We start from the raw sequence: 10,714 nt of genomic DNA on the forward strand, positions 1-10,714 counted from the left end.
TTCTCTTGACAAAATTCTCCAAATTTTGTAATTTTTTCAAAAAAAAAGACGCTCAAATTTCATTGAAATAAGCAAAAATGACGTATTTCAGGTTTCTGAAAATCTAATAAAGTAAACGAAATTTTTTTATCCTGCTTTGACAAAAGAAACGCTCTAAATTTATTTGCAAAAATAACACATTTTAAGCTTAATTTTGTAATTTTTTTTTTTATTTCAGACATGCTTTTTTTACCTTTTTTTGACAAAATCTCTCGAATTTTAAGGAAAATGCTCAAAATTCATTAAATAAGCAAAACCGGGACATATCAGACTTAATTTTGTAATTTTTTACCTTCTTTTTGACAAAATATTCTGAATTTTAAAATATTCCCATAGGAAAACGCTCTAAATTCATTACAATAAGCAAAAATAACACATTTCAAGCTTAGTTTTGTATTTTTTACCTTCTTTTGACAAAATCTTTCGAATTTTGTAATTTTCTTTAAGGAAAACGCTCTAAATTCAATAAAATAAGCAAAAATAACAAATTGTAAACTTAATTTTACAATTTTTTACATTCTCTTGACAAAACCTTCCAAATTTAATTTTATTTTTTTTTCAAAAAAAAAAAAACGCTCAAACACATTTTAGGCTTATTTTACCATTTTTTACCTTCTCGTGACAAAATTCTCCAAATTTTGTAATTTTTTTTTTAAAAAAAGACGCTCAAATTTCATTGAAATAAGCAAAAATGACGTATTTCAGGTTTCTGAAAATCCATTAAAGTAAACGAAATTTTTTTATCCTGCTTTGACAAAAGAAACGCTCTAAATTTATTTGCAAAAATAACACATTTTAAGCTTAATTTTATAATTTTCTTTTTTATTTTGGAAATCCCGAAAATGCATTTTGTGGTAAACATTGTTAACATTTTTTTCTTGTTACTTGAAAAATTTTTTGAGTGGATTTTGGTCTATCAGTGTCTAACCCTCAAAATTGTTACATTTGTAATAAAATATTATCAAATTTAATGATAATATGAATTGTTTTAAAATACCAAAAATGAAAACGTAAATAACTAGGAACTTAGGAACTTTTTCTTTTAGCAAAAAATAAAATTACCAATTAAAGACTTTTTTTTTCTTAAGTCAACAAACATTTTTTCTAAAAGCTGTAATACATGAAACATCTTTACATGTTTTTTTTTAATTTTTGTCACACACAAAGGCCGAGATTGACTATTCTTTAACATTATTATTTCATAACAAGGATTTTTCTTATCTAAATCAAATTGAAACTCAAGCCTGCCAACAATATGTTTACGTGATTTACGTCCAAATTTCTAGCCAACATGCCGAGGAAAGCCCCCAAATCTTACCAATCACCCGGGGAAAAACTTACGATTATCAGCGAGACCAGCGCCGCTTCCATCGTCGAAATGGGCAGGCAAGGCCCCAGCCCCTTCCAGAGGTTCTTCCTCTAGATAAAGCCCATTGACAAACCCACTTCTGGCCGCCATCTCCATATCGAACCCACTCGCAGTTTCGCCATCATTCTCAACCATGAGCCTAATTCTGGTCAATTTCAAAATCATCTCTTTGACAGTATCATCAACGCTTTGTGTCTTAGCCCCAATGGAAAACTTGAGACTGTCGTATTCATTTTGCAAACTCGTTATAATCTGGTCTCTCTGACTTCGCAAATACAATTCCAACTGCTTGTGGGATTCACAGATGAGTCGAATGCTCTCGGAACGATGCTTCTCCAAAACAAACAGTTGCTTTCGGAGGAAATCCGACATTGTGAGCATCCGATCGAGGCACTCCTTGCCCTCTGCGAATTGATTCTTCAACGTGTTTCTGAAGACTAGGTCTGAGTTAAGGGGCGAATTGAAATCGCCCAAAATCTTGTCCAAGTCGTCAATTTTGGCAATTTCGCTTATAAACACGACCCGATGGCTGTTTAAATAGTCGTTTATGTCGTGGTATACATAACAATGCTTGCAGAGATATTGGGTGCAAGTCACGCAATAAAGCATGGAATCCCGTTCGGGGGCGCACAGATTGCAGGAAGGGGCGCAGAACTGGGGGGCTGTGGCCAGAGAAGTGTCGGAAGAGTCCGGGTCCGACGACATCTAACCGAAAAACACATCCAACATTCAAATTACCGGCCAATCGCAGTGTACGTGACGTCACACCGCTCGCGTTTCATTGGCCGACATTTTAACCTACGTAAATTCGACGAAACCGGTTATTTACTTTTGAAAAACTAATCTCATTTACAACTCACACTCGTCATTAACACGAATACGTAAGAAATAGCAAGGGATTAAGAGAAAATTACGATTGTAAAACATCAAAGCCTCCATGTTTTTTTCAATACTTACCTTTTGCGTTTTGCCGACTTTGATCGTTGGTGTTATCGAATTAATTGATGTCGGATAAATGTATGATTGCAAGTGATATAAATAAGATTATTATAGACATAAAACACTTCACAAATACTTTAAAAAGAAGTTAAATCTCTGAGGGTATATGACCACCGACGCGGCGAAGAATCAAAGAGGCGGATGGTGGGGCGACTTCGAAATACGTCAACAGGTGGCGCTGTGCTTCTAAAGAGTGAAAATATCATAAAAAAATATTATGCACACATATTAGCCGATTTTGTCGTTTGGGGACGTCACTACGGCCCAAAAAGTGGATAACAATGTCTTTTTAACATACCATCCTGTCAAATTTTCAAAAATACCATCGTGTGATTGTGGTCACAAATGACAGTTATGTCATTCGACTAAAACAAAAAAAAAACTTTTTTTTATAAATCCCACGATATTTGGCCACTGTTATTAGTTACAAACTCTGCTTCACTGAAATTATTTAATAATTCGATGAAAAAATTTGTCTGGTGGGGTGATAGATATACTCGTTTTCATATTAATGTGCATCGAAGTAGTCGTTGAAAGGGATCATTTTAAGGTGGCAACCATGAGAAAATTCAAACAATCCTAAACTCAATCTTCCCTAAAAATTATTTTTTCAAGTAAATGTGTACCCCTTGTAGCAAAAAATACTTAAAATTAGCAACTTAATCAACATAGGATAGCACACATAAAGATTTTTGTCATTATTGATCTGATTAAATCTGTTTTGAATGACGTTAATGACACTTTTTGTGTAAATCGGACTTTAAATTAAAGATTCATTTAAACTTCTACAACCTACTTGATAAATTTTAAATGTGGAGTAAAAATTTTATAATATACTGCAAGTCACTATGAATACATATTAACCAATATTGTAGTTTGGGGGCACTAATACCGGCAAAAAAGTGGCTAACGATGTCATTTCGACAGATGTCACTGTCAAATTTCCAAAAATTTAATCGTGTGATTGTGGTCAAAAATGACAGTTATGACAAATGTCATTTGACTAAAACCAAAAAAGGATTTTTTTATGAATTGTGCAATATTTGGACACAGTTAATTAGTAAAAAACACCTTATTGCTTCACTGCATTTAATGCAGTGCTGCTTGTATTTTGTATTTTGTTGGCGGTTTTGCTCCTTACCAGTGTTGCCTTGTTTGGTGAAATGTCACCAAATCTTGTGGTTTTCATGCTAGTTTGGTGATTTAAGTAAAAAAATAACTAAATTGAGTCAAGTTACATCATTTTTGGCTTTTTTCTGAACGCTTTAGTACGTTTTTCGATTAAATTTCATTAAAAACATGCTGAGAATTTACCAAAGTGGGCGAAAAATGGGGTTATTTTTGTATTTTTCGAGTTTTTAAGCACTAAAACTGATTAAAAAATTTGCTTATTTTGTAATTTGGGCACTAAATACGGGCGAAAAGTGCTTCACTGAAATTATTTAATAATTCGATGAAAAAAAATTACTGGTGAGATGATAGATAGCGCTGTGTCTTTAAATGTAGAGTAAAAATTTTATAAAATTACTGCAAGTCACTATGAATACATATTAATCAATATTGTAGTTTGGAGGCACTAATACAGGCAAAAAAGGGGCTATCGATGTCATTTCGACAGACGACACTGTCAAATTTCCAAAATTTTAATCGTGTGATTGTGGTCAAAAATGACAGTTGTGACAAATGTCATTTGACTAAAATCAAAAAAGCATTTTTTATGAACCTTGCATTATTTGGACACTGCATTTATTTAATTAGTACCTGCTTGTATCTTGTATTTAGTTGGCGGTTTTGCTCCTTACCAGTGTTGCCTTGTTTGGTGAAATGTCACCAAATCTTATGATTTTCATGCTGGTTTGATGATTTAAGTCAAAAAATTACTAAATTGAGTCAAATTACATAATTTTTCCTTTTTTCTGAACGCTTTAGTCCGTTTTTCGATAAAACTTCATTAAAAACGTGCTGAGAATTTACTAAAATGGGCGAAAATTGGGGTTATTTTCGACTTCTTAAGCACTAAAACTGATTTAAAAAATAAAAAATTGGCTTATTTTGCACTAAATACGGGCGAAAAGTGGCTATTGATGACAAATTATAAGACGTTCTTAAAATGGTTGAAATGGGTTTTATTTTTTGTTCTGTTGGCAATAAATTACAGAAGTACAAAATGAAAAATTTTTAATAAGCCGTTGTTGAAAGCTAGCGGGGTGCAAAGTGAGTTCAAAGACATTATTTGAGCATCTTTTAACAATTTTGTTAAATTCAATAAAAGAATTTGATGGGGTATTAGTGGGGAAATTTGGTTCCTTTTGCCTTGACGTTGGCGTCGTGCGACTTCTTTGTCTGACATATCGCACACCACTCGAGAGAATTTCTCTCAAAAAAATAAATTTCAAATACGTAAAAACGAAAAATGGGCGAAAAAAGCCCCAGTGAACAGTTAGAAGAAGGTGAAATAGTTGACGATGATGATTTGGAAGCCATATCAGATAATTCCATCATTGATTCAACTTTTGGTAAGTTTGCTTCAACTAACGAACATTTACGTGCACTCCCTTTAAGTAGCGATAGTGATTCAGACAAGATAAAAACTAAAAAGCTACTGCACCGTAAATCAAAATTAAAACACCACAAAAGACGCAAAAAACGCCGATTACCGTCTGACAGTTCAGACAGCGATGTGTCTCCTTCCCGGGATCTCAAGGGCAAATTAAAAGAAGCAATCCACATCAGTGGAAGCGATGAGGGGCTCAAAAACCCCCTCGAGACGAGACTTAAAGCAATGGGCGGTCTCACGACAAACACTGAGCCCCCCAAAAAAACCGGGAGCGAAGACACCTCAGACAAAATCGACGACACAGAACTGGAAAATCTGAGATTGGAAGCGCTTAAAACAGCAATTTTGAATAAATTCCAACGACGGAAGCGGAAAAAAGTCACACCGGAGACACAACAAGACACAGCAAGTGGAACACTTGAAAACAAAGAGAATAATACTCCAAAAGAGGGGCCAAAAACGGCCAATAACCCCGTCATTGATTTAGAGGAGGACGAGGACGTATTGCGAGCCTCCCTATTGGCGGGTTTAGCAAAAAATATCACAAATAAGACAGTCAACGAGATTGTTAAAACAAAACCATCCCCACCACAACTTCCAATTCAAATACAAAAACCAGCGCTTCCGAAACGACCAATAAATAATTTTAAAACAAATAAAATCGTTGCTAAACCACTGGTAAAACCGTTAATCATAAATGTCAACGATTCAGACAGTGAGGATGATGTTAAACCGAAACAGGTCACACCACCACAAAAAAAAACAGACTTGAATGTAATTACCAGCAATGTTGAGAAATTTCTCAAAGAGCAAAGAGCCAAATTCGAGACGGAAAGTAAAAAACGATTCCAAGTCGTAAATAAGAATAAAAGTATCTGGGAAAAATCCGCCGTTAAACTTTTACCGAAATCGCAACAGCTTGAATATCAGCAGTTGCTGAAACGTTTGAGAAATGCTGAAAAGCGGAAGAGGGCACGAAAAATCGTGCAAAAGACTGAAACTGTCAAAACTACAGTGCAAATTGCTGAAAGTGCACCAAAAGCTTCAGTTGAAGTTACAGTCACACCAGTTGAGATTCAAGTTGAAGTTAAATCAAACGAAGCCAAGTCAGATAATGCCACAAAGGAGCACTCGAGTCTGGAAAGTGACACTGAAAAGCGGAAAACAGACGTCATAAGCGAACTCACCACTTTGCAGAAAACCCTCAAGGAAATCAAGATGCAGAGGAATGGAAGGTATTGCTTGATTTTATTTACTTTGGACGATTTTTTATACAGAGTGTGCCAAATAAGAACTTAAATATTTCAGTGAGATTGCGGATTTTTTTCTAAATTAACTTTTTTTTTTCCGACAAGATACAAAAATTGAAATTTCACATCTTCTGTTTCAATGTTGCCAACTTAATTTCAAAAGCAGAAGCCACTTTGATTAGAGATTTAAGTATCCATTTTTTTTCGACAATTTTGAGATTTTTTCAGCAACATTAAAAAGACACAATTGAATTTTCAAATCTTCTATGTCAATGTTGCCAACTTAATTTCACTTTCACTTTGATTAGAAATTTAATTATTTAATTCTTATATTTTTTTCTTGAACATTTTTTTTTATTATTTTCATACCAATTGTTTATTCCCAATGTTATATAGGCTGTTCCAACAAAGTAAATATTTTTGTGAAATTATGGATAATGACTGTTTTTAGCAACATTGAAAAGACACAGGATATAAAAAGTGTATTCTCATATCTTCTGTTTCAATGTTGCCAACTTAATTTCAAAATCAGAAGCCACTTTGATTAGAAATTTAATTTTTTTATTATAAATTTTTGGATGAATTTATTTTTTTACCAACCAATTAAGTAAATATTTCTGTGAGATTGTGGATAATTTTTTCAATGCTGTTTTAATGTTGAAAACTTAATTTCAAAAACAGAAGCCACTTTGATCAGAAATTTAAATATCCATTTTTTGGACAATTTTGAGATTTTTTCAGCAACATTAAAAAGACATACAATTGAATTTTCAAATCTTCTATGTCAATGTTGCCAACTTAATTTCAAAATCAGATCACTTTGATTAGAAATTTAATTATTTAATTCTTATATTTTTTTCTTGAACAATTTTTTTCATTATTTTCTTACCAATTGTCTATTCCCAATGTTATATAGAGTGTTCCAACAAAGTAAATATTTTTGTGAAATTATGGATAATGACTGTTTTTAGCAACATTGAAAAGACACAGGATATAAAAAGTGTATTCTCATATCTTCTGTTTCAATGTTGCCAACTTAATTTCAAAATCAGAAGCCACTTTGATTAGAAATTTAATTTTTTTATTATAAATTTTTGGATGAATTAATTTTTTTTTTAATATTTTTGTGAGATTGTGGGTAATTTTTTTAAGGCATTGAGATTTTTCCAGCAACATTGAAAAGACACAAGATATGAAACTTGAATTCTCAATGTTGCCAACTTAATTTGAAAATCAGGAGCCACTTTGATTAGAAATTTAATTATTTTTTGAAAACTTAATTTCAAAATCAGAAGCCACTTTGATAAGAAATTAAATTATTTAATTGTTATCAATTTTTTTGACGATTTTTCAATTTTTATCCAATTCCCTGTTTTCCAACATTATACACGCTGTCTCAACTAAGTAAATATTCTTGTGAAATTGTGGATATTTATTTATTACATTGAAAAGGCTCAAAATTTAAATTCCATATCTTTTGTTTCAATGTTGCCAACTTTAATTAGAAAATCAGAAGATACTTTGATTAAAAATTTAATTATTATCAATTTTTTTGACGATTTTTCATTTTCTTTACTCTAACGATATACAGGATGCCCTAATGAAGTAATGTTTCTGTGAGATTGTGCATAGTTTTTTCGATGCTTGTTTCAATGTTACCAACTTAATTTGAAAACAAGCTACTTTCATTAGAAATTTAATTCTTATGATTTTTTTTGACGATTTTTTAATTTGGTTTTTTAACGTTATACAGGGTGTCTCAACTAAGTAAATATTTTTGTGAGATAGTGGATATTTTTTTAGTGCATTGAGATTTTTTCATCAACATTGAAAAGGCTCAAAATTTAAATTCCATATCTTTTGTTGCCAACTTTAATTAGAAAATCAGAAGATACTTTAGAAATTTAATTATTATCAATTTTTTTTGACGATTTTTCATTTTCTTTACTAATTGTCTATATTCCAACGATATACAGAATGTCCCAATGACGTAATATTTCTGTGTTTTTTCAACGTTATACAGGGTGTCCCAACTAAATAAATATTTCTGTGATATTGTGGATAATTTTTTTAATACATTAAGTTTTTTTAGTAACATTGAAAAGACACATGATACGTAAATTGAATTCTTATATCTTCTGTTTCAATGTTGCCAACTTAATTTCATAATCAGAAGCCACTTTGATAAATATAATTTTTTTATTGTTATCAATATGTTTTAATTTACCGGCTTTTATTTAATATATTCAAAAATAAATATTTTTTTAGTATAACATGTTTAAGATGTTTTTTTTCGTTACATAGCAAGGGAGCATAATACAGGTTTATCTCTCATTTTTTAGGACCAACTGTGTAACTAAAAATGTTACTTTTTCTAAATAAATGCAAAGAAATTGAAAATTTTGACTTTCTCTGTTGATTCTAGAAATTTGGGGGATAAAATAAAGCCAATCCTAGTTTATTGTTTCAAATTCTGATTATAATTAAAATTGTAACATATTTTACATTTGGCTATTATTCGTGATTGTCCTACTCGCTTCGCTCGTTTCGAGTCCATTTTCTTGAATAATAGCCTCCATTGTGCGAAACAATTTGTTATTAATTAGAGTGTATTTTTATGTAATTTCATGATTTGAATGAATACAATGTTTTTGGCATAAAGTAGCAGCGCCGATTAAAAGTTTGCAGATAAAAAGCAAGTATCAAGTCCTGACACCGATTATTCGAAGAATAACAGCGACGAGCAACGATCGAAAAAAACAAGAAAATCGCATCAAAACACTTATGCGTGAATTGAACGAAGCGAGGAGTAGTTTGTCGAAATCGCATGAAAAATTCTCGTCTCTTGTTAAAGAATTGGTTGATAAAAAAGCAAGAATTGATAAGAGGTTAGTTTTGTGAAAAAATGTCGACGAGCTATGACATTTTTTTACAGCTACGACGAAGCGAAGAGTGTTAAAAAAACCGAGAATGGGAATATTATGAAATCAGCTCCTGTTACGTCGACTCCAGTCAAAGCACCGGATGTTACCGATGAGGCGACAATTTCGACTTTTGTGAGCAGTTCTACCAACAATGATTGCGAGGATATGGATGTGTGTAATAGCGATGAGACGGATGTTTATCAAATTGACATTGTTGATCCGAATGATATTGATCAGATTTTTAAAAGGAAGGCTCCAATCAAGCCGGCCATTCCGGAATATGTCTCACCTTTATGCTTTAACAATTACGAAAGGTGATGTATAATGAGGTTTGACTGTATTTTTGTTTAATGTTGTTGTATTAGGTATAGTCATGTCGATCCACTTGGTATAATGTGTCCATATGAAGTGAATGGGTCGTGTAGGGATGTCGATTGTACTTATAAACATTATCTCAAAAACCACGAGAGATTGTAAGTCGGGTTTTACATTATAGATATTACAACTTGTGATTCGTGTAAATTAGCGTGTAGTGTTCTAAGTACAAAACGTGCCATAAGTTGAATACTTAACTCCCACAGGAACAAAATTTTTATAACCAAAGTATTTTTTACGCATTATTTCTATTGTTGTAGAGTTTTTACAATAAACGTTATATTGTTATACAAGCGTCTGATTTCTTTATCCCAATCAAGCTGAAGCAAAAATTTTTATTAATTTTGTAGTTAAATTATTATTTACATCAAATTATTAGCCTTCTTAGTAAACCGGTTCTGGTTGTTGGGTCATTAACAACCCGAAACGCTTCTTGATGGTGATTCTTTCACGAGAATACTTATCCTCAGGTGAAAAACGTGCTGAAAAAAATCAGTTTTTATCCTCATGTTGCAATTCAAAATTACCTGGATGGGCTGAAAGTGTTGGTTTTCCGAAAGGGTCATTTTTCTGCGAGAGAACACATTTTTATAACATTTATGAGAATTTTTTTTGATTATTTGTACTCACGTTCAAGGTGTAAACTCGGTTCCCGTCTTTGTCCAAATAATACATTAAGTACATCTTGATGATAATTCGACGACTTTATCTAAAAGAAATCGGTTCAAATCATTTAAAAATAAAAAATTATTATCACAAACCAGTGACAACAGAAACGTGCTTCTTGGTTATGTTAGTCAGTGTTGCCACGTTTGGTGAAATTTTACCAGATCTGGTGATTTTCATGCTAATCTGGTAACTTGTGCAAATTTTTTCAAAAATGAGTTAAAAAATTATTAATTGTGTTCAAAATTACGTTATGTTTACGTTTTTGTACGTTTTCCAATCGTAAACGGAGTTATTTCAAGAAATTTTGTTAAAAACACAATAAAAATTTATTACAACGGGGCAAAAATAGTGTTAGTGTTTAAGCACGTTTTAAAAAAAATTAAAAAGATGAGGTAATATTGTCACAAAAATAAATCGAAATTGTTTTCTATTTTACTGATTTTTGTACGTTTTCATCAAAAATTAGTTAAAAAAACAACCAAATTTGGTCTAGAATGGTATTATTGCTACCTTTTACTTTAGATTTAAACAC

General features: G+C 31.9%; 3 protein-coding genes across 5 annotated transcripts in view; 1 reads left to right on the top strand and 2 right to left on the bottom strand.

Moving 5' to 3' along the window:
• The window catches only part of LOC123005492, an 11,067-nt gene extending 8,191 nt beyond the window's left edge, over positions 1-2,876 (bottom strand). Inside the window, exons 1-2 of one of the 2 annotated variants that reach the window (XM_044399277.1) lie at positions 2,366-2,876; positions 1,381-2,206 (exon numbers count right to left, since the gene is read on the bottom strand). In XM_044399277.1, coding sequence (XP_044255212.1) covers positions 1,381-2,113 — 733 coding nt within the window. In that variant the 5' untranslated portion in view covers positions 2,114-2,206; positions 2,366-2,876. The remainder of the gene's footprint in view (positions 1-1,380; positions 2,207-2,365) is intronic. The other variant, XM_044399276.1, reaches the window with a different exon arrangement.
• Positions 2,877-4,711: 1,835 nt separating this feature from the next.
• Positions 4,712-9,801, top strand: LOC123005347. Of its 2 annotated transcripts, XM_044399048.1 has the most exons (5): positions 4,793-4,923; positions 4,970-6,199; positions 8,896-9,102; positions 9,150-9,452; positions 9,504-9,801. In XM_044399048.1, the coding sequence occupies exons 2-5, from the start codon at positions 5,190-5,192 to the stop codon at positions 9,613-9,615; spliced, it is 1,632 nt and encodes a 543-aa protein (XP_044254983.1). In that variant the 5' UTR covers positions 4,793-4,923; positions 4,970-5,189; the 3' UTR covers positions 9,616-9,801. The 2 variants fall into 2 exon arrangements, with proteins under 2 accessions (XP_044254982.1, XP_044254983.1); XM_044399047.1 differs by having other exon boundaries at positions 4,712-6,199.
• Positions 9,802-9,828: 27 nt separating this feature from the next.
• LOC123005348 (H/ACA ribonucleoprotein complex subunit 3) lies at positions 9,829-10,331 on the bottom strand. The gene is made up of 4 exons (XM_044399050.1): positions 10,275-10,331; positions 10,144-10,222; positions 10,041-10,083; positions 9,829-9,995 (listed from the first exon to the last, which is right to left on the bottom strand). The coding sequence occupies exons 2-4, from the start codon at positions 10,195-10,197 to the stop codon at positions 9,898-9,900; spliced, it is 195 nt and encodes a 64-aa protein (XP_044254985.1). The 5' UTR covers positions 10,198-10,222; positions 10,275-10,331; the 3' UTR covers positions 9,829-9,897.
• Positions 10,332-10,714: the final 383 nt, after the last annotated feature.

The sequence above is a fragment of the Tribolium madens genome, unplaced genomic scaffold (genome assembly GCF_015345945.1).
Source record: "Tribolium madens isolate multiple individuals breed KSU strain unplaced genomic scaffold, Tmad_KSU_1.1 Scaffold_20;HRSCAF=117;Tcas5.2_LG4, whole genome shotgun sequence".
Taxonomy (NCBI): Eukaryota; Metazoa; Arthropoda; class Insecta; order Coleoptera; family Tenebrionidae; genus Tribolium; species Tribolium madens.

Excerpts from the sequence above, each read along its gene's own strand:
- LOC123005348 (XM_044399050.1), bottom strand. The coding sequence starts at position 10,197 with ATGTACTTAATGTATTATTTGGACAAAGACGGGAACCGAGTTTACACC. Across the intron at positions 10,084-10,143 it reads ACCGAGTTTACACCTTGAAC|AAAAATGACCCTTTCGGAAA; the intron begins GTGAGTACAAAT and ends GTTCTCTCGCAG. Across the intron at positions 9,996-10,040 it reads AACACTTTCAGCCCATCCAG|CACGTTTTTCACCTGAGGAT; the intron begins GTAATTTTGAAT and ends GATTTTTTTCAG.
- LOC123005347 (XM_044399047.1), top strand. The coding sequence starts at position 4,821 with ATGGGCGAAAAAAGCCCCAGTGAACAGTTAGAAGAAGGTGAAATAGTT. Across the intron at positions 6,200-8,895 it reads AAGATGCAGAGGAATGGAAG|TTTGCAGATAAAAAGCAAGT; the intron begins GTATTGCTTGAT and ends GCCGATTAAAAG. Across the intron at positions 9,453-9,503 it reads TGCTTTAACAATTACGAAAG|GTATAGTCATGTCGATCCAC; the intron begins GTGATGTATAAT and ends TTGTTGTATTAG.